This window comes from Podarcis melisellensis (assembly GCF_964234715.1).
Source record: "Podarcis melisellensis genome assembly, chromosome: 11".
Taxonomy (NCBI): Eukaryota; Metazoa; Chordata; class Lepidosauria; order Squamata; family Lacertidae; genus Podarcis; species Podarcis melisellensis.
The window spans coordinates 36,739,915-36,767,789 of record NC_138543.1 but is presented as its reverse complement, the minus strand read 5'-3'; the positions used below and the strand labels follow the sequence as shown (position 1 = coordinate 36,767,789).

The following is a 27,875-nucleotide window of genomic DNA, read 5'->3' as shown; positions in this document are numbered from 1 at the left end:
TGAAGCATCTGTAACCTGAAGCGTATGTAACCCAAGGTACCACTGTATGCAACTTTAAAGGAAGGGCGAAACAAGTGCTATGATGTGGACTCGATGACAACACAGACTTCCCTGTGCCTGTCGCCAGTCAAGTGCACCTCCGTTCTGAACCTTTTTCCTTGGGGAGGCTGCACGTGTCTTTTCAGGGAGATTATAGGTTGTGAGGGAAGCAAGCATACTGCCCTTAAAGAGCCTTTGTAGCGACAGAAAAGTGAGTGGTGGGGTCAAGCGAGTTTGAGTATTGGTTATGCTGTATATGCAGTGTGAGGAAAAGCAGGTGCAAGTGTCTTTTAAGGACAGAAAGGCCTCAGGAACTTGATGAGGAGCAATGAACACAGGCGCCTCTGCATCTCCCATCTGGACTTCCCAGTGCAAATGGACCCAGAATGGAATACGGGTGCAATTCTGCATAGGGGCGGCCTGTCCCGTTTTGCCACCTGAGGTGAAACGGGAATTACCACACCTGCCATGTCCCAGTTCTCACCAAACTCTGCAGGAGCCTGGGCGCTCCTCCAACTGTTGCTACTCGCTTTGCTTCTCCGCCTGGGGAGGGGAAGACGAGCAGCAATGCTGCGCACCAGAATGCCTCCCCCTCAGCAGCAGAAGTGGTGTGGCTCTGATGCTGCATCATTGCTAAATGGTCACATTCCAGTGGTGCCCTGCGGTACAGAGCTCTGCGTTGCCATGCCTAACAGGCTTCCTTCATCAGTTATACTGAAAATTGAAACAGACAAGGCCGGGGAAGGTTTGTTGAGACTTCTCAAAAGGTTGCTCCAATGAAGAGCTCCAGTTGCCATTTTGGTGTGTCCATGGTCACAAAACTGGATGCTTGTTTCAAACTACTATGCACTTTCCATGAACCACAGTACAGCAACTATCCCATTTATTACATCCCCAGCATATTTGGATGCATGTTTTCATTGTTTATGGCAGCCAGTGCAAAACTGTGGACCATCTTTCACCCAGCAGGGTCCATCACTGCTCTTATACTTTGTTTTAGCTAGCCATGGAAATATGCCATGCTGGCAGGGATAGCATTTGATATAAGGTTGCTTCTTCTTCTTCTTTTTTTGCAAGAAGTTGATAGTGGCACAGTGATCCCCTAAGCACTTCTGTGACATGGTTGCTATTCCCATCCACTAAAACACTTGTGCATGGCTATCACACATGGGCTAGACACAGATCTGGATAAGGTTCATGACCTTTCTTTTATTTATGTTACACAGAAATGAGTGTGCCATTGATGCAACATGACTTGAGCCCTTTGCAGTAAAAGAGTTATAGAAATATAAGGGTGCATATTATTTATTATTGCATGAGAAAATTCATGTTGTAGTGATAAGTGGTTCAAAATAGCAAAGGGTGTAGCATGTGTTTCTGAAGTTTCATTCTAGGCCAGCAGAATTTCTACTGAAACTATGCTGAATATATCCTGAATTATTTGGGACTCAAACTTCTTCTTTTTAACTAAGTGATTATGTATGGTTCTAATACGCAAGGGCTGACGAGAAAACTGTTTGCCTAGACTTTGCCAGCTGATAAAGGGAATTTGTTCAGTGTTTAAAATTTAACCAGCTGCATTACATCTCATGCTTTTCATGAACTCTTAACTGTACCTCAGCTGCTTCATTTTTTAAAAAAAATAATATTTATTTTATTTCTCTTTTCCTTTACAGCTTTTACACTTCCAGATCTTTCAGAGCAGTTTTCACCACCTGAAAAGGCAGCTCCTCTTCTTATCAAGTTAGTGGAAGCCATTGAAAGAAAAGGTATGCATATGGTGGCATGGGGCTAGAATATAACTTTGTTGTGTGCCTGGTCATTCGGATACCACCCCTTTTGAGCTTCACATTTTTGAATTGCAAATGGCAGGCCTAAATGTCAGGAGCCATATCAGGTCATGCTTAGTCTTGCACAATACTCATGTGCTTGCTTCCAATGATGTTGGAATTATACCCAAGGTCCAGTAGTAGTAGTAGTAGTAGTAGTAGTAGTAGTAATATTAATAATACAGTCGCATGCTGCTTGAATTGTGGCTACTTGGTTTATTAAAATAGTAATGAAGCTTGAACAGCTTGCCACCTCATAACTGGCTGTTGAGCTATATTGAAATGAATATGTATTACCTAAAGACAAATTTGAAAAAGCCCTAGAAACGTGGAATGTTTTCAAACAGGTAGCAAAAAACTCTGTACTTGATGTGAGTAGTTGATCCACAGGTAGGGACTGCTTGGGAGCATTAAACCAGCTTTTCCCCAACCTGGTGCCCTCCAGATGTTTTGGGCTACATTTCCCATCGAACCCACCAATGAATGGTCAGGGATAATGGGATTTGTAGTCCCAGCAACATCTGGAGAGCATTAGGTTGGGAAAGGCTGCCTTACGGGGGCCCTGCTTCCCTCAGGTGTGAGAAGCCAAGGCACAGTGTTTGGGTTTACTTTGAACGGCGTGGAGTCCTGGAGAGTAATAATGTCTTTTGTATTCCCTGTTTGTAAACAAATATACCAACATCACACTTTGGAGAAGCATATTGTCCCTTGTATTTCTGATATTTTTTTATGATCTGTGATATTGTGTGTGTTGATGCTGGTCTGTGACCGTATTAATAAATTCATTCATTCATTCACTTTGGAGGAAAAAAAACTCATAAGGCAAAAAACACAATGGCTAAGGCTGTGTCAGTTTCTTAGAAAGAAGAACAGCCGTCAGAGCGCTTCAGCGTTAGTAAACTTCAGTGGAAACTCTCACTTCTCCATCTGTGTGTGTCAAAATTCAAACTTGCTACAAATCTTTCTTTGCCCTTCCCATTTGCTGAAGAATGTTGCCAGAGGAGAGAAATTTCCTCCCATCATGAAACATGAATTTTCCTACTATATTTTGACTAGCATTTCTGTCACTGTAAAGTTCCCATCCCAGCATGGATTTATTGTGTAGGTGGGTTCCTTTCTCCATCTGACTTCTTCAACTGGTCAGCTTCACCTCTGCAGTGTTATTCCATAAGTTTAGAAGTTAAAACAGGACTGACTATTGGTGCAGGTTAAAAGGCAGACGATTTGAAGGTTGTTGTTTGCAATCTCTTAAGTGTAGTTCTTGCAGTCATGGCTGGTTTACTTTAAATGCAGCCATTGTTAAATGTCACCAACTTCAAACACTTCTTATTGAAAGGAAGTAGTACCTGTACTGAGAACAGCTGTTTCAAAATATATAGGCAATGAGTTTGAGAGGGTTTCTTAAAGGATCATGCCAAACTCTTATGCTATTGAAGCATCTTCCACCAACTAACTATTAAAGTTTTGTTTTGTTTTAAAGTCAGAACTGATCATAGATCTTCCATTTCATGTTTAGTTTGGCCCTGATGCAAATTTCAAAGTCAAGAATTTGGATAAGGTATATTTTTGTAGTGTTGCTCAGCTAGTTCTTTGCAGACATGTCCTGCATGGGGTGCAATTAGATGTGAGAGACCAAGAATGTAATTACACAAGCATGTGCAAACTCCTGCTATGCAGTGGCATTTGAGTGAAATACGATGTACAAAAAGCCACAGGATTTGCTTGATGGTGCTTGTTTCTTAGTTTTAAAAACCCAATCTGCTCTGTTTTTAAGGTCTGGAATGTTCAACGCTGTACAGGTCACATGGATCAAGCAGTACTGGTGAATTGAGACAAATTACTGAGTGTGGTAGGTACAAATATTAATAGATTTCAGGGTAATTCACATGGGACAAATTAATTTAACATGTAAAACTTACACATGGCAGAGCAGTGTATTCCATTGGTATTCAGTTACAGTCTTAGCTTTCACTGACCCCGGGTCCCATTGACTTCGTAAATTCCTGGGATTAGGCCTACTTGGAAATATCTTGGTCAGTAACAGCTTTTAAGAAACATGATTGGCTGAGGATGCTGCTATAACCTAGGTTAGGTAAGGTAAGATTTATGCATGGCTTCCCTACTAAAAGAAATACCATGAACAAATCATATAAACATTATTAAAAGAGATATAAGAACACAATATCATAGTGCTGGAAACTCCCAAATGCCCAGGAAAACACAATCAATAGAACAATAGCAAGGTTGGTGCCAGTGGGCCTCCCTGGGGAGAGAATTCCTTAGGGACCGATCCAGTACATCCATCACTATAACTGCTTGAGCAAAACATGAGAAATAGAGCCTTGTGTAAGGAGAATATTGATGAAAACATGCTGTAAAACTCCAGATACAGGCAGTCTACAGTTGTTCAAATCTTCTGGGTCCAAGGAGGATTTCTCTTGGACCTGAAAACATATTTTTAAACTTTGCATCCATTTAATAATTTTGTTCTGCATGCACAGATCACACATACACACACACACATGCACACATATACACACACATGCATATATGTGTATATGCATCTGAATGCATATCTGAAATTTTAGAGATGTAATGTAACTTTCAGCACCAGCCAATAAAACATTTTCTTGTTTTCACTCTGGCCTTATCATTGGTTATAATGCTTTACTGTGCTACTGTTTACACAAAATATTAGTATGTAAAACATAGCTCAGTTAAAAATACCTTGAACTCTTAGAAGGCCTAAATCATTCTACTCATATTGCCCCATTAGTGAGAGGTATATCAAAGGAACGAAGTTTCCTGGTGGGCTTTGGACAGATCTCCTTGACTGGAGTATACTTTTGTATGTTATTTGTATGGTGTGGCAATGTATTTTCCTTTTCATTCATGATTCCTTGAATGGTCTTACAGGTGCATAATGCAAAGGCATTCAATATGTTTGTAAAGGTTCTTGCTTAATATATATATATATATATATTATTCCTCACCAGTGTGCAGATTCACCATGCTCTCTCTTAGCAGCCTGTTGCCATTACTTTCTGTAGACAAACTTGGCATTAGAGGGGGGCATGGGATGTGATTGTCAAACTTCTTACAAGCGGAGCTTTTACAGTACGTTGCCTTTCTGCAATGTCTCTTACATGTGTTCTACATAAAATTGAACTTCTGTGAAGAGCTCCTTTTTTAGATAGTTGTAAAAGGTATGGCGTCCTAGGGGGAGGGGAATAAGAACCGGACATCCAGGCAACAGAACATCCAGGCAACAGAACACCCAACTGCCATCACTAAGCAGCTCAGCCAATGCACAGTAGCTCCCTATCTGCCCTTGGATAGTATAATAAGACCTATAGCCCTGTAGGAAATTGGGGGCATGCTACCCCAGAGCAATGACTTGCATGAAACCGGGTAGAAGCAGCCTCAGTGATGTTGTGTCGCGTGTTATTTTAAGTAAGCTGACTTGGGTAGCCTTCTGGATCGAAATAAATAAATGAAAGCACATTTTGGGAGCCTTGTTTGCTACAAATGGTTCATTATAAATGAAATTGAGATGCAAGCATTGCTTTCTGTTTTGCATGATCAAGAAAACGGTAGGGGTGGGAGCAGGCAGACTGAACATGCTCCAGAGGCAAAGCGTGACTGGGACCTGTCTCTCCCTCTCTCAGATTTTTCTGCAGTGGATTTTGATGCCCTCGATCTGCAGGTTTTATCAGATGCTTTGAAGAGGTACTTTGTGGACTTGCCAAATCCTGTCATTCCAGCATCTGTTTACAATGAAATGATTTCCATAGCACAAGGTATGAATGTAAACTTTTTTTTTTTTTTTTTGCAAATGCAAAATTCATTAACAGTGGTAATTTTTGTTTCCTCCAAGGGTAGGTTATGGGAGGCTTAATATACCAAAAATCGGACCTTTAGACAAGACTCGCATACATTTTTTGAGCCCTGCAGAAACACACACACATTCCTTTTGGATCTGCTTTGTACACATAGCAAAGATCTGCCTGCCAGTCCTGTTTCCATGGCACACATATCTAGTTGAAAACGTTTGTATGTTTGCATGTTATGCGCTCACCTTTCATTTTCATGTTAACAAAATCTCATGGAGTTTTCTTAAAAACATAATGTACGAAGCGGTTCTTGGTGTTAAGAACTCATTGTGACTTGGCAAGTACAATATTTGTACAAACCCTGGTTAACAAATCAAGGATTTGTCTGTATGCAGAAAGAGCTAATTGTTAACCTTTTATCAGTACTTGCGAGGTAAATGTATTAGAGTAGACAAGATTCTGAAGTCCATTTGCAATTCTGGGATACAGTGCAATAAATATGCATAGATAAGGCCCATCTCTTTTAGTATTGAATTCAGGCAGTAGGACTCAACCTGTTCAGTGGCAGCCTTGATAGTTATTGCAAATTCTAGGGACAGGATATTGCTGCTGGTGTAACCTTCAAAGTTACAACAGCACCTCCGATGCTTATCAGCTACATCTCAGAATTACCCAATCATGTATGATACTAAACAGAAGACAGACTTCCACCAGCACACGCTGAACATTTTGTGGCTTTTTACCAAATGATACTCCTGTTTCACTTTGACTTTTGTATAGTTGATCCTTTTTTCTGCCCATGCTTACTAAAGTTTTCATCGTTCAAGAGAAGAAAGAATTCGTGTCTTCCTGTAAAACTTCTTGTTGAATGACACGAACCTCATTAGGAAACGTTAATTTCTTTGCAGAAGTGCAAAACTCAGAGGAATATGCTCAAGTGCTGAAGAGGCTCATCAGATCTCCTAATATACCTCAACAGTATTGGCTCACACTCCAGTATCTACTCAAACATTTCTCCAGACTTTGTCAGAACTCTACCAAAAACCTTTTAAATGCAAGATCCCTAGCTGAAATTTTCAGCTTTCTGCTCTTCAGGACCCAGGTAGCAAGGTAAGGTGTATGCATTTATTTAACTTACTTATTTATAAGATTTCTTACCTCCCCACCAACTGTAAGGTACTAGAGTGAGTTAATAATGAGGTAGTATTTAATAAAGTTTCACTCAAAGTATATATATTGAAATTAATGGCCCTAACTTAGTCATGTTCATTAATTTCAGTGGCTCTACCTTAGTTGAATACCACCCATTTAATCGTGCAGTTAGAAAACCAATTACAGTTTCAGAAGCAAGTGAAATCATTTGTATATATGTCTGATATTATTCAGAATATTCAACTTGTTCAGCGCATGTTTCCTTGTTTTAATATAAGACCAATATTTTTTTTACAGCTCTGACAGTCCTGAACATCACATAAAAATCCTGGAAGTGTTAATTACAAGTGAATGGAATGAAAGACAACCTGCACCAGGTAAGAAAATCTGGATTTTGGAAGCATTTTGAAATATATTTTGGAGACGGCTGTACTTGTGGAATTTTCTTACCCTCTGCCTTTATTATTATGTTGAATTGGGAAGTCTGAAGCAAAATGGTTTTGCCTTTTCTGATGGTTAACTTCAGGTAGCAATGTTCACAGCTGAAAACCAAGTAGGCTACTCTAGCAAGCCGCGCTGTCCATAAGGCAGCTATGAGGAATCTAGGGCAGTGCACGAGAGCCGTTCTGATATGCAATTGTACCTTCCTGCTTGCCTTGTTTTCTGATTAGACACTGAGGGAAACTCCTGTGTAGAAATATCCAAAGATAAGATATACAGTCGTAGCATGAGCTGGGTTCAAATCTCACCTCTGCCACAAGCTCCCTAGATAGATTTACACAATCTACTGTGCTGTCCCCACCCCGGTCTGTAAGGTAAGGATGGTAATCTGTCAACCAATTTTTCCTTGCTTAAAGCCATATGTCATCGCAACGCAGAAGAGTATGGCTTACCATGGCTCCATGAATGTGCTGACTCCCAGTGAGGAGCTTGCACTCATTTTGCTCCTCCCTGGGCCTTTTTGGCTCCTGCAGGAAAGATTTGGCTTAGGGTATTGTCCAAGCTCAGGGTCAAGGTTAACGTCACTCTCCTGAAACCATGACCTGTAACCATAGGGCAGACCTTGGCACTGCACTGACATAATGTTGGAAAGAACCTTTCTCTGGGGGATTTTGCATACTGTGGACATTGTAAGGTGTTCTTCGGAGACTGATGACCAAATAAGCAAACTTTGGGCACATACTTTTCTTTAAAACAGATCTAAGGCATTGTCTGAAAAACTGAGTGCAGTAGAGGCTGTCTCGGGAACAGAATGTGAAGTCAAACAGATGTGAATTGGGTGTACGAGCGGAATTTTAAAAAGCAATAGTCAGTTGAAAACGGATACCCAGAAACAAATGGGCTGTATTGGTACTGGGTATGAAAACTGTGAACTGTAAGGGAGACACAGAGATCTAAATAGAGACTGTTATTTGTGGCGCAGCATCCCTTTTGCTTGTATTTATTTTTGATTCAGATTTGTCATGACCAATGGCTAGCACAGTAAAGTTATTTGGATTGGATTGGATTGGGTATGAAAACCATTGCCTGCTTTAGAGAGCTGTTGTAAGGAATTGTGGGGGAAAATGCATGTGAAATCTGACGGCAGCTTTGGTCATTGAATTAACATGGTTGGTTGATCCCTTTTAAAAAAACTTTATGAAAACTGTAGGCACTCAGTTCTATCTTGGAATAGACACCAAATGTCAAAGGATTCTTCCAAGATGATACCTATTGAATTGTATCCATGCTTACTCCCCTTGCTCAAACCTTGTTGTTGCTTTGTGGGGAGAGGGGAGCATCATGGCTTCAGGGGAAGAAAAGAAGGAAGAGCCCCATTTCAGGAAAGGAAATTCACCTGCACTGTGCTGTATTTCACCCTATGTTTTTATTAAGGAATACTTTAAGTACATTATCAATTGACATCACTGTAAGCTCTGCATTTATAGATTTCAGTACAATCCTTTATCACAACTCACCTGTGCTTAGGGAAAATTACTGAGTCTAAGTGATTTGGCTTTAAAAACATAATTTTAACTCTGTCCCCCCGCTCTTGGCGTTCCTCACTGTTACTTTAAGCCAGTCTACATTCTGATGTTTGCCCAGCAGAGGGCTCCCCTTCTAAGCTAATAATAAGCAAGGCTCATATAATTTTAAACGAATAAAATACCTTGCTGAATTGTGATTCCCATACTTTGTCAGTGATTCTTATTTTGTATGTGTTGGGGGAGGGATACAGACACCAGTGATTTCCTTTGTGTAAACTAAGTAACACAGACAAATATTGCAGTTGGAAGTTGGGTTTGTATTCAACCTCTGCTTTTAGATGCTTTCTGAATCCAGTCTTTCAAGCACCATCAAACAAGTAACCAAATTATGCAAGTTGTGGTAATTTTCTGGTTTTTATGGAAGAGAACAAATCAAATTCCAGGCACAGTGCACAATCCTGCCCCTCTCTTTTGCTTTCTGCATGCAGCCTTGCACACACATGAACAGATTACCGGTAGTTCCACACACTGAGTTCTGTGTTTTTGGTGCCATCTATAGGGGAAGAACTAAATCAAGCCCAAATTAAATACAGTATCAGATACTCCTATAAGTTTATAGAAACACATGGGGGGGGGGGCAATGACTCTGAATACCATTCCTGTATTCCAAGTCAGAGTAGATGGGAATGGACTTTTCTATAATTGTTGAAACAATATCATAAAATGGAGTCAACAGGTTTCTGTAATTAATAGCAGTTTCTGTAATTAAACGTGAACAGTTTAAGCAGATTGCCGTTATAGTACTCAAATTACATTAAAGTGGAAAACATAAATGTGTGTCTCCCTCTCCCTCCCCCCCCCCAATTAATTTTCTGTTCCCCATTAAATGAACCAGAAGCTTATTTCCTTTGTGGTTGTATAACATTTTTATTTTTGTAGTCAAAGGCAAGGAATTGTGAAGCTCATAAGAAAGTAAAATCTCCCAAAATATGTTTCTGCCCAAATTCAGGACTTTTAATGCAGTTTGATCCCAGACCAACAAAGATTGAGAATACCAGTTGGCACCCGAGATGCCAAAAGTTGCCAAAGTATACGTATAAGTTATTATGGTCAGTTGACTAATAAATCCTGATTTGATTGATTGAGTGATTGATTGATATAAGCAGGCAATGCAAGCAAACGGAGGGGCTGAGTTTCAAGTTTAAACTCATGTAACTTGAAAGCTCTGCGGCTGTCGATGTACCCAGATTGAAGCTAGCGGGCATTCAGGGAGGGACTGGGGACTTCGAGTTGATTTTAATTTGACTCAGCAGTGTGGGGCTTCGTTTTATGGATCTTCAAACACCACCTGTCGTTGTGGTCCGGTGAAAGTGTGTGGAAGGTGATGCAGTGAATGCTAACAAGCTTCTTCTGCGCTTGTGGGCTCTCAGAGACGCAGAACTTTACAAGGAAGGCTTTCATTCTGTTTCTCTTTCCCCCCCTCTCCCCTCCCCAGCTCAGCCACTTCCTGTGTTTGGCTGCTCATAATGCTTTTCTTGACAGTCATGTACTTCACTTCTGCATGCAGCAGCCAGCTACAGAGACTATTTTAAGGCCACTTACAATGGTCTTCTCATTTACTTGGCTAAAAGGAGACTGGGTTAGTCTCGCATTGGCCACTTGTTAGCCGATGACAACTCTGACTTTGACTCTGCCTACCCTCCCCCCCCACCCGCCTGAAATCTCTTGCTCAGCAAATATTTGAACCTGCCCAAGTTAATCATGAAACTGAGATCCTTATCTCAGAGAGACGTGCAAGCTACAGAGGACTTTTTTTTCCAAACTACTAAAATCAGTGATGAAATAGAGGTGAGCAGATAGTCTGAGAGAGCCACAAGAAGTCAATTCTTAAGAGGACTTGGAGTTTTTTTTTATTTATTATTTTTATTTTGCACGTTGCTGCTTTTTCTTCTGGAATTAAGGAGCTAGAAGACACTTGATTCTTGTTGCCTTCGGTTCCAAGGATAGTTTATTTTCTTGATATATATTGGTACATGTAAATTCTGTGGAGCTGGGCAGAGGCCATGCACAATCTGCCATTTTCAGGTTGTTAAATGCAAGGGTGATCAAGTGCCATGCACAGTATACAAAGTAAGTGACTCACTCTCATTCTCTCTCTCTCGCTCGCTCTGTGTGTGTGTGTGTGTGTGTGTACACACACAATCTTTAAATGAAATGCATGTGATCGTATATATTATGTGTGTGTATGCATATATATAAATGCATGCATATATGCATTGTATATGCATACTTGATCATTAGACTAATCAGCAAGCTTTCATAGTTAAAATGTGATTTGACTGAAACTTGACACCTGTTCAGTTATCTGCTGGAACAGTGGAAAATCACCTGTCTGTCAGTGTCTTGCCTGTTCTGGTTTTCCACATCGTGTCACAGCAAGCTAGACTAGTTTGGGTCAAGCAGTAACCTGATCATATAAGTGTGGCTGTTCCGGAGTTTAGCCAGTAGTAAAACTTTTGGTGAGTGAGTGTACTTACTCTTCCCACTTTTGCTGTTAAAAGCGATTTGAGCGGGGGGGGGGGAAACAAATAAAAATGACAGCGACTGCCTCGTTGGGCTACGGGAGCTAGCTATGTGTGCTCTTTCGTCTTTCAGAACCTAATTTAAGAAATGTACCTTGGCAACAGAGCTGTTTGGATAGCAGGTGGGCTAAACCCTCAAGTTCAATGTTTGGACTTGTGTCTGGGACTGTCTGAAGTGTCCTGTTACATGAGGCAAATGGAAGGAATCTCTGGAGCATGTCCACCTAAAGGGTTGTAGAGGAGGGGGAGGCTACTGTGGGATGGGGTTTAAGCATGGCTGTTGCAGGGCAACGAGTGTGTGCATGTTTTTGCTGCTGTTGGTGCTGCAACCATGTCCTTACATGCTAGTACTTGTCTTGAAGGATAAAAATGGTCAAGAGTTCATTTGTATGTGCAGTGCTTAGAAGATGTGAGTTGGCTTTCATTCGTGGTGTTCTGCAATGCACATCACCTAGAGTTCCGGTATAATAATTGGTAAGGCAACAGTAGTACTAATGAGTTAAATATTTTCCACGTCTGGCTTTCTGTGGTGATAAATGTGTAAAATATTGGAATATGTCTGCTTGGTGACTTCTTTAAGGATTTTTTTTTTTCTGATGCTGAGTAAGAAATCACCTTTTAAAGAAATAATAGGTCGCTTTAGCTGTGAGAGAGCCTGGAGGAAAAGACCTGAGAAAATATCCAGTCTAAAGCAGAGAAGGCTGACCAAGAATTTTTGCTCTTCAGGAATTGCCAAAATGGCAAATGCCCTGATGACAGCAGGTCAAAAGAAGCAGTATGAACTAGGCATACTGAAATATTCTGTTGTATTTTGCTAAGCATTTAACGATGGTGGCCTTGATTTAATTAACAGGAAGTTGTTTGGTTTTACTCATGGGAGTGTAAACTTTTACCATTGTTTATCTTTTTTTTAAAAAAAAAAAAAGACTGATTGGAACTCAAAGCAGCAAAGATAGATTTTGAGTTTCTACGTTTTGTGAAGAATTAGACAATTGCATTTGCCAGCTTTCCTGAAAAAGGGCATTTCTTGAAGGTGACATGTTATTAGTACAGTACCTTGTGTTTTAAAGAAGCAGTTGGTACCCAGACTTGTGCAAAATGGGCACTTGATAATATATCTGGAGCTTCCGAACTTTCCTCTTGTCAGGCTTTTATTTAAAAAGCGCACCCATAGTAGAGTCAAAATGTGCCTGGAAGGATTGCAGTCAGTCGTAAACCCTGCTAGAGAACAGAAAGCTGGGACAGAGATGTGATCTCTCTGTGCACCAAGAAATCTACTGTATTGAAGGAAAACGCTCCTGCTGCTGCTATCAGCCTTTTGTCAACCTGCCAGCAGTGGAATGTACCAAGCGGCAGACAGAAAAGATTAAAGGGGGGGTGGGGGTGGAATCAGTGTAAACTGAGAACATGTTCAGTCGTCTTTATAAATACAATCAGGTGCCGATCACAATTCTGTGAAGTGTCTATTCTTTCTGAAATGACAATTGTTATAAAATTAACAAGGAATAAGAGTGGGGGGGGGAATGAAACAGGAGTGGTCCAGTGACATTATTTTTGACATGATTGGCTGGGGATTATGATGTAATAGGTTACAGTGCAGCCCCTTATAGGTTTTAAAATGAATTCCAAGACACCATTACAAAGAGATCCCGACTGTTTCCTTCTAAGTGAGCTTACTCGCTGAAACTCGTACAAATGTACAACACTGTCTGGAACATGGAAGAACTGGACATAGACTATCCTAGGACAGATATAAATTGTGGCACGGATTTGATGTTTTACATAGAAATGGACCCACCAGGTAACGTTGCAGCATTATTGCCGGAGGCTGGCATATTCTGGATGCCACAAAAGCTTCTCTCAGAGCAGAACTGGGATTTGGGGGTTAACTTGCTGCTGTTAAGTTGCTGAATTAAATTATCTTTAGTGCATGGGGAAAAAAGAAGACAGCAAGGGTTATTGTTCAGAATTCTCTTCGGCTTGCTTAATGAAACTGTAATTGTCATGTGATTTCTGTTTTTAGTTTTTTCCTCTCACCTGTAGGTCTGTTTGTTATACTGTACAGTAAAAATAGCCCTGCTTTGTGTGTCTTGATGTCAGGCAGAAAATGCTGTAAAAAGCTGCTTTTTTTCTCAAAACAATGACGGCGTTTTAAATTATTGAGCACTGTTATTAAATGTTAGGTGTCACCATTTCTACTTTCATTTAGCACAGGATAGGAAGATCAATGGGCTGCATGAAACCTTTGAAAATACAGCATACATTTTGATGTGCATCTTTCCCACATGCATTGTTGTAGATACGTAAATGAGATTGGAGTTTCCGTTAACGTAAATAACTTGATTTAATTTTTATTTAGTCCCGACTCCCCACCCCCACCCCCATTTTTAGCTAGAAATCCTGCAGTATCTTCTCTGGCACCCACTGGTGTCTGCATGCAGGTTTGACATTGAGAAACAGGACTGTGGGTTTTTGAAAAATCAGTATTGCCGTTTGGAGCAGTTTTATCCTATAGAATGCTAAGATTAGAACCAGGGATATTTGGGTCACAGATGGACTCCTTAAAGTGTATTTTGGCAGGATCAGAGGATCAGAGAAACCCAATTCTTTCCCTATAGCAGTGCTGTGTAATTTTCCAGTTGTTATTAGCCACAGCAGTGTCGAATCTAGAAAGCAACGTAATTCCTCTTGGATGATTAAATCAGTATGTGTCTGTATGCGTGTGTGTGGAGTGCAGCATAATTTTAATACATCAAATGATAGAAAGATGTGAATACCAGAGATGGGAAATGAGGTGCAAAACTTCAGTTTATATCTTTCCAAGTCCAAATTGCAATTTGTGCTACGATGGGAGTGGGGGGAGGAGCTCTGCTTGGCTGAGAGCACAGGACTTTTAGGTAACCAAGGCTGCAATCATATGCACACTTATCTAGAGGAAACCATGTTGAATGCAGTGGGGCTTACATTTAAGCAGATGCATAGGATTGTGTTGAAATTATAAAGGCTTACTAAAGGAATTCAGCTTGTTTCCTGGCAGGAGAGGGAGAAGTTTCAAAAGCAGTGCTGATTAAAAACAAATGAATGAAATCAAAGCTGAAATAATTTTCTTCATCTCAACGGATTTAAGTTGATTGTCATTTTAGAACGTCACCTACCTGTACACAGCAGGCAGTATAAATATATATGTATTATTGTTTTCATTTGCAGCACTGCCTCCAAAACCTCCAAAGCCTAATACTGTAGCAAATAACGGTATGAACAACAACATGTCTCTGCAAGATGCTGAATGGTACTGGGGAGATATCTCAAGGTAAGGACACCTTTTATCTTGCTAATTATATATGCACATTTTTAGCACATTCTCTATTTGAAAGGAAATGTTTGAAACATTGAAGCACACGTTTCAGTTGCAGTGCTTTTAAAGAGTTAAAAAGTATATATTTGCAAACCAGAAGTACAAAACATGCCAGAGCTATATTCTGTTAAAACATTTCTCTGCTGGTTACTTACAACAGGAAACAACTGTTTTGCAAACGTATCAAGAGCACCAGCGTTTGTTTTTACATCTAAAGCTCTCTGAAATTCATACCAAAGAATAAGAATACAACTGCTAGCAGTTCAGATTTTCGTACATACAGGAGAAAGTAGTCTATTACTGAATTCTCTTGCTATAAACTTCTTGGAACAAGTGGGAAGTCAGTTCATAGAATAACAGAACTTGGCAGGTTTTCATATGAAAACTTCCTCATACTTTGACTGTGCTGAAGAAAAAAGAAAAAGGGAGAAAATAGGTTAGTACTGAAAGGCTAGCATTTTTAGAAGCTAAACCAGATGTTGCTTTGGTCCCATCACAGGGAAGAAGTGAATGAGAAGCTTCGTGATACAGCTGATGGCACCTTCTTGGTACGAGATGCCTCCACCAAAATGCATGGGGACTATACGCTTACACTAAGGTAAATATCGTTGCATTTTACATGGCTGGATTTAAGAAAACATTTTCCTCATGAAGATGACTGACTTTCCCCATTATTTTTTATTTACAGGAAGGGAGGAAATAATAAATTAATCAAAATATTTCACCGAGATGGGAAATACGGCTTTTCGGATCCATTAACATTCAATTCCGTTGTTGAGCTAATAAACCACTACCGGAACGAGTCTTTAGCCCAGTATAATCCAAAGCTGGATGTTAAATTGCTTTACCCGGTATCCAAGTATCAACAGGTAAAAATATATATATATTTTCATCTCCTCTTCTGCTTAAGTACAAAAATATTCTAAGATTGTCTTCTAACAAAATTAACGTATGTGTATCTGTGAAGGTTAGGAATTGGGGTGGGGATGGGGGCATGGTTACTGTTTAACGTAACATTTAAGTGCTCACTGACCCTAACCCATGTTAACCTCATCAGATTCAAGAGTAGGTTTTTGCCTACAAGGAAAAGCTCGTGCCCACTAAATCTGTTAGTCTAAGCTGCCATGGGGTGTTTTGCTAGTACAGACTAACACAGCTACTCTTCTGGAATGTGCACTGTTATCTAAAGACCTGTCTCATTTATAAGTGGATCTGCAAGCCTTGGGTGTGCATCTGGATGCAGTGGTAGGCTGGAAATGACCAAGACTGAGACTGGATCCTGGAAAGAGAGATACCCTGTGGGTGGGCATTCCCGGGTCTGGGAAAATGGCCATTGGCCTGTTCTGAATGGGGTCACTTACCCTTTGAAGCAGCGGGTTCATGGTCTGGGGCTACACAGTGATACAACCTTGTCATTAGATGCTCAGATGTATCAGTGGCTACACGTGGCTTCTACCAGCTGTGAATGTTACTGGGCAGGTACAATCTGGCCACAGCAGTCCATGTACTAGTAACCTCAATGAGTGCTGCAATGCACTAGATGTGGGTTGCTCTTGACTTTGGTCCAGAAGTTCTAATAATGGTGCAGAATACTGCTGTTGCTACAATGTTGCCTTCTTCTGTTGTTTTTGTATATATTTTTACTTATTTATTTGTTTTATGTACACAGCTTTTGGTATTTTTGTAATGTGAGTGGTTTATAAATCTATTAAAATGAAAAGTTGCTGATTTGAATAGTGGTGCACATTTCAGGAGCTCTGTAAATGGCATAAGTAAAAGAAACATCTTGGACTAATAGGCTAATCACGACACGAGCTTTTTCTTGTAAGCAAGAAGAACGAGCCGTTGCATTTAATAAACACATGAGCTCATTCCACAATAAAATGCATGGGGTATACATCTGTTTTCGGTGGCAGCACTGTAAGCAATGCATTCTGTCATGTGCAGAATCCATGGACGTTCATTCAGTCAAAATTTCTTGGCTGATCACTGGTGATGAGGGGGGCTGCTGCATTATGCATGCCTGTCTCTAGACCCAACCCATTGCATTGTGCGAAACATTAATATGTAAGAAGCCTGGTCTTCATTGGAGGTGTATCTCCATGTGCTTGTCTTTCCAGGATCAAGTGGTTAAAGAGGATAGCATCGAAGCAGTTGGGAAGAAATTGCATGAATATAATATCCAGTTCCAAGAGAAGAACAGAGAGTATGACAGACTCTATGAGGACTACACAAGAACATCTCAGGTGAGCAGTGTGGAATGTCTACCATGAACTCAGTCTATAAAGCACTCTGCCACAGTGGTGCCTCTTCATTTCAGTAGGAATTATAACAGGAGCGTTCTGAGGTTAAATCTTCTTGACATTTGTAAAAGTGCTACGATGACCTTTGAGTGCATGTTTTGAAAGGACGAAAAGTGTACGGTTTGAATAGTGGAGCAGCTTGCCGCTGTTTCACTCCTCATTTGCTTGGCCAGTGTCCTGCATGTCTGGTCACATCCAGGGGCACTAGCACAGTAGTAATTAATAAATTTTACAGTAAAGGTTATATGCTGTTTGAATAAGACAGCTAGACACAGCAGGAAAATTGACATTATCTATACAGAGACTAGATTTTACTAGTGTGAGTAAACCGCTCTGTTGATATGGGAGGAATCTTCTACTTCTTAAAGTTTTGGATATGCCTTTGAAAAAAATATTATTTCTGGGTTATAGTAACACTATCGTTTTGTGTTTTATGTCTGCACACACAACTCACTTGTAATTTTTCGGCCAATGCTTATATTTGTGATAATAATGACTTCCCCAGCAAGAAATATGTTTTAAGTCATGATGCTCTATTTCTTATCAGAATAACATAGTTGCAGGTATATGAACACTGTACTGTTAGTACTCTTGAAGGACTTCAACTTAGCCACTGGAGTCAGGAACAGTATCTAGACTGAACTTAATGCTTTATGGTACTGTCACTAGTAAACCATTGGTTTTAGCGTTTATTATAGCCAAAATAAAACCCGGAAAGCTAACCAATTGCTCAGACGAACTCAATATTAGAGTAAAGTGTCCCTGCAATTGAAAATAGTGATGATGCTGAGTATATATTGGGCTGGATCCAGCCTGGAAGTTGAACTAAGTTCCTATTGAAATCAGCAGACCTACAGTTAGGAACAAAACACAACTAATTTAGTACACATCCAGCCCATAGTATATAGATATATAAATGCCTTTATTACATTTGCTGTAAATCTACAAAAATGCAGTGAACAAATGATGGGATTGATAGAACTACTTTAGATGTGCCCTGCAGAAGTTTTGACCTTTTCTCTTTGAACACCTGCTTTTGAATGTCCCTGCAGTTTAGTTTGCCATGTGGTGGTAGCAGTGACTTGAGGGGCAAGGCTGCTGTTCAAAAACACACACCAGCCCATAGCACCCTTGGGCACATAGAACTAGTTGCTTGGCTCCTTGGATCTCAGCCAAGGCAGGGTGGTAGCTCATTGGTAGAGCACATACATCCTTTGCCTGCAGCAGGTCCTAGGTTCACTCGCTAGCATCCTCAGGTAAGGCTGGAAAAGACTCCTCTATGAAATTGTGGAGATCCACTGCCAGTTAGAGCAGACAGTACACAGCTTGCTGGACCACTGGTCTGATTTCAATACACGGCAACTTCCTGTGTTCTCCAACCAAAGCTGATTTTTCAGGCATCAAAAAGAAAGACATGTAGGCAACCACCCTTGCTACTTTATTGGCATTAAAAAAAAAATACCCAATCACAAATGTGCTTCAGGTATAGAACATCCAGTCCCTTTCTGTATTTTTCAGAAACTGAAATTGCAGCTTTTCTCCCCTCTAGGAAATTCAAATGAAAAGAACTGCTATTGAAGCATTTAATGAAACCATAAAAATATTTGAAGAGCAGTGCCAAACACAGGAAAGATACAGCAAAGAATATATTGAAAAGTTCAAACGGGAAGGAAATGAGAAAGAAATACAAAGGTTGGTAGCAGTGTCTAAGATTTTTATATTTAAAGTGCTCTAAAGAAACTGCAAGCCTGAGCAGTGCATTAAGAATCTACCTAGACTCTAACATGCCTAATTTTCCCCTCCAGAATAATGCACAACTATGAAAAGCTGAAATCTCGAATCAGTGAAATTGTGGACAGTCGGCATAGACTGGAAGAGGATTTGAAGAAGCAAGCTGCTGAATACAGGGAGATAGACAAACGCATGAACAGCATTAAACCAGACCTTATACAGCTCAGAAAGACCAGAGATCAGTACTTGATGTAAGTGCCTATGAGTTGCCAGATTTTTAAGTGTACTACTTCAATTTGAGTCCATTTTTAATGCATATTTCCATCACTAACTATGCCTTCAAATTTACTTTTCAGGTGGCTGACTCAGAAGGGAGTTCGGCAAAAGAAACTGAATGAATGGCTTGGCAATGAAAATACAGAAGAGTAAGCATCCATAGTCTTTTTGAGCACTTGTATTATGCCAGTTAAATGATGACGCTATACATTTTCATTGATGGAATATGAATCTTGTAGTGTAGGGACTGTGATACTTGGTCTCTTCAAGAAGGCTAGCTTGGGCATCAATTTTACATTTTGGGCTAGTGGAGAGCTAAGAGTTGAGTCCGTAGCAATTTCATATTTTGTAAAAGAGGCTAAGGCGTCTGATTCTCCCATAGCCTTGATACCACAAGGTGGTTATCCTTTTGTCCATCTTAATCCTAGGGAAGTTGAGGAGATAGTCAACCTTTCATCTAGTTTTCTATCTACACAGAGGTCTGTGGCACCTCCTGTTCTTTTCAATAAAGAGCAGCTCTCAGTTTACTATGACAATTGCAACCACATTATATTACTATTACTATTGAACCCACAATAGTGATTTTGCAGCAGCAGCTAAAGCCTTAGATGTTTGGAGCAAGTAAATGAGAAGTAAACTTTGAGTGCTAGCTCTGTTGGAAAGGTATTTGCTATGCTGCTGCTGAGCATTCCAGAATGTGTTTTCAGTAAACCAGCAAAATAAGGCAGATTCTAAATTCATAGAGGAATGCTTTTAAATAACACCAAGGTGAGATGGGGGGAGAAGCAGTGGGGTTTTTTTTTTTATTCCCTGTTAGCAGGAACAGTCTGCATTAATCTAGGGCTTGCTCTGCATTATTTATAAGACACATTTGTGATTATGGATCGCAATCTGTGTTTTGGGTGAATGCATAGTCTTGTTTGAAAACTAGAGCCATCTTAGCAGACCCAAAGCCAGCTCACGTTGAACTGTTTTGTGCTGACAGCAGGGCAGCACCATTAGTGATGGCAGTACTTGAGAACTTCTCAGTCATGTTGGCTTAGGTCCAGGCTCCATTCTCACTGGTGGGGGAAGAGAGAGATGGCTTACCTGTTCACTCCACCTTCCGCCACGCAGCCTCCTTGACATTACTCACATTGATCTAGACAGTTGGAAGGAGACTTTCCACCCATGGAAGGCAGTCTGGATCCAACCTGTTAAAAAATAATAATAACTGGGTTGTTACCATAATGTGAAGCTGACAAGAATCCTCTTGATCTCATTTTGTTGCCACATGGCAAACGTTGTAGGCAGAAATTTGTACATCCTATAGACTCAGGAAAACAATTCTGTAGTTTGTGTCTTACAATATTTGGAAGACAGTCATGATGATTAGAAAATTATTTTTTTCTCATCAAAGCATGAATCTTGCCCTCATGTACAGTCGCACCTCTTGTTACATCAGTCTCCGGTTGCGTTTTTTCAGGATACGAACGCAGCAAACCCAGAAGTGTATACTTCCGGGTTTTGCCGCACGCGCATAAACGCTCTGTGCATCTCGCCCATGTGTAGAAGTGCTCTGTCGCGCCGCACACATGTGCAGAAGCAGCGCTCTAGTTGCAGACTGTTCGGGGTGCGAACGGCAACCCAGAACGGATCAAGTCTGTAACTAGAGGTACCACTGTATTTGAGAATGCTGATGGGGCCAACGTTTGCAGTCCTGAATTAAATACTTTGGGTGGAAGTGTAATAAATATATTAGAAGTTAATTTCATCTGGTTCTTAACTATTACATGTTGCTTCTCCTCCCAATAGGCAATATTCTATGGTGGAAGATGATGAGGATTTGCCTCATCATGATGAGCGAACATGGAATGTAGGAAATATCAACAGAGGCCAAGCAGAAAATTTGCTGCGTGGGAAAAGGGATGGCACATTCCTTATTCGGGAAAGTAGCAAGCCGGGTTGCTCTGCGTGCTCCGTTGTGTATGTATCCAAATGTTTTACCCTATTTCTAAAGCAGTGGGACATGTAACATCCTCAATTCCATTAAAAATTATCCATCTTGCAACACTGGGCAGAATTCAGCATCACACTCTTACAATTGTTCTGTCAGCATAAGCAATGACTTCTTGCCAGATGGAACAAACTCTCCTATCCCTGTGTGCTTTTCTGGGGGATCTCCCAACCTCTCCAGAGCCAACTGGGCAGGAGGAAGGAGAGAAGGGGAACCCTCGCTGTTCTAGCGGGACTCGCATTTGAATCTGACTAATAATGTTTGAGGTATCTGGAATAGCTCAGTTGGTAGAGCATGAGACTCTTACATTCAAGGTTGTGGGTTTGAGCCCCTTGTTGGGCAAATGATTCCTGAACCTCATGATCCCTCCCAATTCTGTGAGGATATTGTCCTGAATCTTAACATTTTAATATTATCAGTTACCAACATTTGTGGATCTTTTGTACCCACCTATGTGCTCTCCTCCCTGCCCAATCTCTCTTAGTTATATGCTTATCTGCTCTGCTGGTGGAGAAGACCCCAACAGCCAGTGTAATTTGCTTAGCCATGCTCCCCTCACAATCTCATACTTGTTTGCTTGAGTAGCCATGTTTTTTAAATTCTCACTCTGCCAACCCAATATGTTCTGCACTTTTAGGCCTAACTTCACTTCTGAGTGAAGGCCGGTTGTTGACATAAAGATGAGCAATTAATGACTTGAACACGAATTAAAGTAAAAATGTTCAAACTTTATTCAGTGATACGAAATGTTTTTGAATAATAGTGTCATCCTATACATGTTTACTTTGAGGTAAGCTCCATTGAATTCAGTGGGACTTCCAGGGGTATATGTATAGGATTGCAACCAAAGTTCAAGAAATATTCTGAGAGATGTTGAAATTATTTCAGAGAAAAGGGGAACTTTATGTTATCTGTATTGGAGCCACAAAATCAAAAAATATTATTAAAGGCGAGTGGAGCAGTGGGAGTAATTTTAGGTTATATAGTAATAATGGAACAAAGGATTTTTTATTTTCTCATTTTAAGGATAACTTAAAATAAGAAGGATGTACCTAAAAAAAACCCTTTCTCTCTTCTTTTAGTGTGGATGGTGAAGTGAAGCATTGTGTTATCAACGAAACGCCTACTGGGTTTGGATTTGCAGAGCCATATAACTTGTACAACTCGCTGAAAGAACTGGTGCTACATTATCAACACACATCGCTAGTGCAACACAATGACTCTCTCAATGTCACACTAGCCTATCCAGTATATGCACAGCAGAGGCGATGAAGATGTTAATAATACTCTGGGGTTTGTCTCTTTCTATTAAAACACCCACAAAGATCATTCAACAATCTTGAGGCCTCTGGGCAGAGAATGCTCTTGAGTTGGAGCTGAAGTGTCAAACCCATCTGTCTTCAGATGGGACTGAAGCTTTCTTCGCAACCGCAGTGGGAGAGAATGCAGTTTTAAGAGCTGCCAACACACATTTCTAAAGTGCTTTCTTTTTTAGAGGGGGAAAAAAAATTAAGCAGAAGGCAAAACACATCAAAAGAGAAGTGCTATACCTGTCTCCCTGCAGGGACATAGAGGCCTTTAACCATGGTGCTTGCTGACCACCTCGTCGAAGCTTTAAGAGCTCAAATGTTGGAACTCTGAAGACTCCAAAGTGCAGCAGGGGCTGTGTAAAAGTGGCGTCAGAATTTCTCCGTTGCGACTTGGGTGATGTGGTTGCGCACAGAGGATGTGGATTGCCAGTTTTGTGGATTGCTGGTTTTCTGGCGAATGATATGTAGCAGAGCGGCACTTTCACGTTTTAAGGGAAACTTTAGAAGACACTTTAAAACAGACGTGGGTAACACAAGTGCCAGGAAGTGTTTTTGTTTAGACATTTAAATTCCTGTTTTAAGAAGATATTTAAGACTGAATAAAACTGGACTTTTATGGCATACAGTATATATAATATGTACATAGTTCTGGATGACTAAATATCTTAGATGGATACTGTCAATACCAAACTCATTCTGTTCACTATTTGTTTCACCGAAAGCTAAATCCTTACACTGCTATGCAATACTTCATTTTCTATAGGCTGTATTTGTTCAAGTGTAACTAGAGGATAAGCTTTTTTCTTTTCTTTTTTTCTTTTTGTCATCTCAAAATGTTCCCTTAATACATATTTTGGTGTTATTTTTCAGTTCGTTCATTATTTCCTCGGCCATTTTTTTAAAAAGTAACGTGCAGGATGTCAGTAAAAGGTGGTTTCAGAATTAAAACTATGAACTATTTTAACAGGGTCCGTCCCCCCCCCCCCCGCCTCACTTTGTATAGAGAATTGGGCTTCTAGCTCAAGGTTAAAATTCAAGATTTCCTTCTTGACTAAATATTTTGTTGGGCAGTGCCTGATAAGCTTCAAAGCTGCTTTATTCAATAAAAGAATATATGAACATTGCAAAGTATCACTGAGTCCAACAATATTGTTTGAAAAATACCTTCAGATTATGGAATCCCAATATATTTTATTGGGAGAGTTTTAGATTTCTGTGCTGGTTCTGTTTGTATTTGAATGAAGACAAATGTCCATCTTGTTTTGAATGCTGCAGAAAAACAGTCAGAAAACATTAGCTACTAGGGTAGTTAAATCAGGTTTAATCCTGTTGATTGACATGTGAAATTTTGACCAACACTTCTAGACACTTCATCAAGATATTTTCCATATCGTATGGAAAAATTGTTTTTGATGGGTGGTTTTTCAACCATGTGTGCATTTGGCTTTTATATTTCATATTTTTGTGAATGACAGAGTATAATAAGGATAATTTTAGGAAGCCCCGGTTCTGTGACACATATTTCCCACAATTAATCTTTTATTACTTTCATATCTCTATGGAGTAAAACGAAAAACAAATATAGTCATCTGAAAAGGCAAACAAATCAGGTACCAATGGATTAAAAGTAATGAAAGAAACATAAAACCTCATTGTTCTAGTATCTAACCAAATTCTGCATTTCTTGAGCAAAACTTTAAAAATCATAGTTGCGTTTTCTGTTTTACAAATTAGTGTTAAGGAACTCCGGAAGTCTTCTTTGTTTTTGTTTTAGTGAATAGGCGAAAAGAAAATAGATATTGTGGAACTTTTTATGGTTTGACCCATTAGGTAATCAGTGCTTCTTAAAACAAAGCAGTACGGACTCCTTGCAGATATATCTTTCTTTTTTGGTAACACTATGAATAAATTAGCTTTGTTCCCTCAGTCCTTTTTTTTCTAGTATCTTTATATTTGATGCTGTGAGGAGTTTGTTTATCATTCGTTGGCTTTGCTTTTCTGAGGAATGCAGTGTGTTTCAGAAAACTTCAGGGTTCGGTTCAAACCCCTTTTAAAGCCAGCTGGGGCTTTGCCAACCTTGAAAAAGGCTTTGGCGGGAGTTTGGGCTGCCCCTGCAAGCTTAAATCCACTTTCACTGGAGTAGTCTCATGAGAGTCAATGGAATTACTCTCAGGTTTACTCAGGTGGAAGTGGGCTGAGAGTCACATCTCATCTCCTGGAGCACTGATCAACAAGAACTATACCAATTTTAATCAGTTCCTTTATTCTTCTCCACTCAACAGTAGCAGGGAGGAAACATTTTGCTCCAGTGATAGTTCTTGGAGGGCAAATTACAACTGGTCACTGAATAGCAAGTAGTTTGCTGTTGTAATATGACCCGAATGCACTTTGACAGAGATAGTTGTGCATCTGTAGGTTGGCTGCACCTGACGTATTGTCAAACGGAGAGGTGGCGCTGCGAGTTCTGATCACCTGTTCAGAGGGAAGAGAAGGCTAAGCATAGGTCCATGGGGGCAAAGAAAGGTGATGCCTGGATTCAGTCCTCACACCACCCAAACTAGCCCCCCCCCAATGATCGGCACTGCTCAGTTTGACAGTATTTGCTGTGCACTGTTGCCAACCTTGTTTTGGGAAACCACACGTGCAGCTTTTGGAGCTGAATACAGTGTCTCAGCCTTGGAAACTGCATAGCAATATCCTTTTTAGTTTGTGGTCCCCAAGCTAGCAGTGGGTGCATATGCAAAACTCTGCCTCTGTGCATTGCCTCTCCCTCTCTGGTTTAGGATGCGGAGAGACAGAACCAAACTTCTGAGCTACAAAAGATAATTAAACTGGGTTTCTAGAATATGAACTGTCCTGTTTATATCCCGGTGCACCTAAAATGAATACAGCTACTACAGACAAAACAAGTTATGGATTCCTTAACTTGAGGCTTAGGTTTGTTGTCTCTGGTGTTACATGTGTGTGTATGTGTGTTTGTGTGTATGTGTATGTGTGTGTGTGTGTGTGTGTGTAAGGATCACATTCTCACCGCGGTTTTCAGCATAAAGTGAAACTTTACTCCCCAAATTTCCCATGTATTCAAACAACCTGGAAGGAGCAGGCTGGATGGTGTTCTGAGGTGTATTTTAATGTTCGGGTTTTATCGTTTTGTGTGTCGTTGGCTGCCCTGGAGATTCTTTCTGCCATTTGGCAGAAGACGCATTGCAAATAAAATAGAGAAATGCTGTTAATTGGAAGTTTGTATAAAGGGGGAGTGCTTTCTTCTTGGTTTTTTTTACAAGGAGGAAAAATTGAGTCCAGATCACTATTTCCTATTATAAAAGAGAAATGGAAGAAGTCTGCTGTATTCAATCATGGTACTTAATTGAGCATATTTCAAAGTCTCTAACTTTTATTGAAAAAGGAACACACAACCTTCTCCACCCCACCTGCCCTTCAGACTAGGGAAGAGTGAATGATCTGGATGCACCTGATTTCAAATTCCAGCAACTTGTTTCAAAGACAGAGGGAGCTTGGGAAAGGTCATGTTTCTAGAATTTGTTTTAATGTGTCAAGCCAAATCTTATGTTTCAGTGTCAGCTGTTATGTAGAAAAAGTGGCTTTGTCATGTAATTAACAATGAGCTTTGATGCTTTGGGGAAAGGGGGGGGGGTCATTCTGATGTTTTTCATTGAGAAGAACATTGGTTAGTTTTAACACAGTGCTTTTGCTATGCATGGTATTTGTTTGGGAAAGTGATTCCTAAGGTGGCTTTTGTTCAGGATCGCTTTCAGAATGGGCAGTTCCAAGCAAAATGCCTCCCATGGGACATGGTTAAGAATGCAATATTCCGTTGGGGAAAAAACATACACACAAAGAAATCCCACAGATCTTGTAAGATCTGCATTTAAAATGAGCCAGATACAAAATTAGGAAAAGTTACATTACCATTTGTCCCTATGAGACTGCATTAGCTGCCCAACATGCTGCTATTTTTATTCTTGGTTTTTTCCCTCCTTAGGAAAAAAAATAAGCTGTTCTGTTAAATGTCTTTAAAACATTAAAAATTTTGTTGTTTTTAATTTTTGTAAGGGAGGAAGAAGCTAAATGGATCACTTTGTACATTGCCTTTAAAAGGTAAATGCACCTCCTTAAAAGATGCTGGCTTTCTGAAATTGATGGAGCTGTGTCCTGTTTTTAAGTTGCTTTAAAAAAATTGTACTAGATCTTCAGCCAGAATAAAGATTGTTTTGCAACTGCGCTTTATGTGTTGAATCCTCAATGAGGTCATTGTCGCATTGCTGACTCTCTTGTGTGCTTGGTTTCTGATGATCAGCTGGTAGTCCAAAGGATGGTAGCATATGATTTCTCCCCAAAGGACCCCAAGTATAAAGGGAAAAATAAATATTTCAACTTGGTACCCCAGTAGATTAGTAGTTCCTAGTGCATGAGATGGACATACTTTCCTTTTTATTTGGATGGTAAGAGTATAATATGACCTTCCATGTGGTACAGGTAACTTGCAACCTACTCACATTTAACTTCTGTGCACTCAGCTTTATGCGCTTGGCAGAGAGAGAGAGCAGGGGAGAGTTCTGGGGGAAATGGTTTCTCAATCCCACCAGCAATTGAACCCAACATATTTTTACTATACATGTTTTTGACTTTTCGCACAATCCCCAGAACATAACCCCCGCATGTTGAGTCGCCTGTATTATAATAAAACTTCATTCACACAAATGGCTTTTAGGGTAAAACAGATTATTAGTGTCCCCTCTAGATTTTAGGTGACATCCAGGGTTGTGCTTCTCTTTTGAAACACGAAGGACTTCCAAAAGCAGATTATAATATAATAATAATATTATTATTATAATTTATTATTTATACCCCTCCCATCTGGCTGGGTTTCCCCAGCCACTCTGGATGGCTTCCATCAGAATATTAAAAACATGGTAAAACATTAAAAACTTCCCTAAACATGGCTGCCTTCAGATGTCTTCTAAAAGTCAGATGGTTGTTTATTTCCTTGACATCTGGTGGGGGGGGGGGTTCCAAGAAGGCGCTTTGCCTGGTTCCCTGTAACCTCACTTCTCACAGTGAGGGAACCATAATAATAATAATAATAATAATAATAATAATAATAATAATAATAATTTATTTATACCCCGCCCATCTGGCTGGGTTTCCCCAGAAACTCTGGGCAGCTTCCAACAAAAGATTCAAGTACAACAGTCTATTAAACATTAAAAGCTTCCCTAAACAGGGCTGCCTTCAGATGTCTTCTAAAAGCTTGGTAGTTGTTTTTCTCTTTGACATCTGGTGGGAGGGCGTTCCACAGGGCCGATGCCACTACCAAGAAGGCCCTCTGCCTGGTTAGCTGTAACTTGGCTTCTCGCAGCGAGGGAACCGCCAGAAGGCCCTCGGCACTGGACCTCAGTGTCCAGGCAGAACAATGGGGATAGAGATGCTCCTTCAGGTATACTGGGCCGAGGCCACTTAGGGCTTTAAAGGTCAGGGGGT

General features: G+C 40.2%; 1 protein-coding gene and 1 long non-coding RNA gene across 5 annotated transcripts in view; one reads left to right on the top strand and one right to left on the bottom strand.

The window, feature by feature from the left end:
* The window catches only part of PIK3R1 (phosphoinositide-3-kinase regulatory subunit 1), a 63,324-nt gene extending 36,708 nt beyond the window's left edge, over positions 1-26,616 (top strand). For 2 of the 4 annotated variants that reach the window (XM_081929381.1, XM_081929382.1), the window contains 14 exons: positions 1,716-1,808; positions 3,643-3,717; positions 5,537-5,668; positions 6,610-6,811; positions 7,151-7,230; positions 14,610-14,712; positions 15,257-15,355; positions 15,446-15,626; positions 16,878-17,003; positions 18,610-18,752; positions 18,866-19,042; positions 19,148-19,216; positions 20,862-21,032; positions 22,146-26,616. In XM_081929381.1, coding sequence (XP_081785507.1) covers positions 1,716-1,808; positions 3,643-3,717; positions 5,537-5,668; positions 6,610-6,811; positions 7,151-7,230; positions 14,610-14,712; positions 15,257-15,355; positions 15,446-15,626; positions 16,878-17,003; positions 18,610-18,752; positions 18,866-19,042; positions 19,148-19,216; positions 20,862-21,032; positions 22,146-22,335 — 1,841 coding nt within the window. In that variant the 3' untranslated portion in view covers positions 22,336-26,616. Of the gene's footprint in view, positions 1-1,715; positions 1,809-3,642; positions 3,718-5,536; positions 5,669-6,609; positions 6,812-7,150; positions 7,231-10,840; positions 10,951-12,989; positions 13,204-14,609; positions 14,713-15,256; positions 15,356-15,445; positions 15,627-16,877; positions 17,004-18,609; positions 18,753-18,865; positions 19,043-19,147; positions 19,217-20,861; positions 21,033-22,145 lie in introns of those variants that run through there. The other 2 variants (XM_081929384.1, XM_081929383.1) reach the window with 2 other exon arrangements.
* Positions 4,011-5,530, bottom strand: LOC309379914. Its single transcript, XR_014172669.1, has 2 exons — positions 4,862-5,530; positions 4,011-4,312 (listed from the first exon to the last, which is right to left on the bottom strand). It is a non-coding gene; the product is annotated as an uncharacterized lncRNA (long non-coding RNA).
* Positions 26,617-27,875: the final 1,259 nt, after the last annotated feature.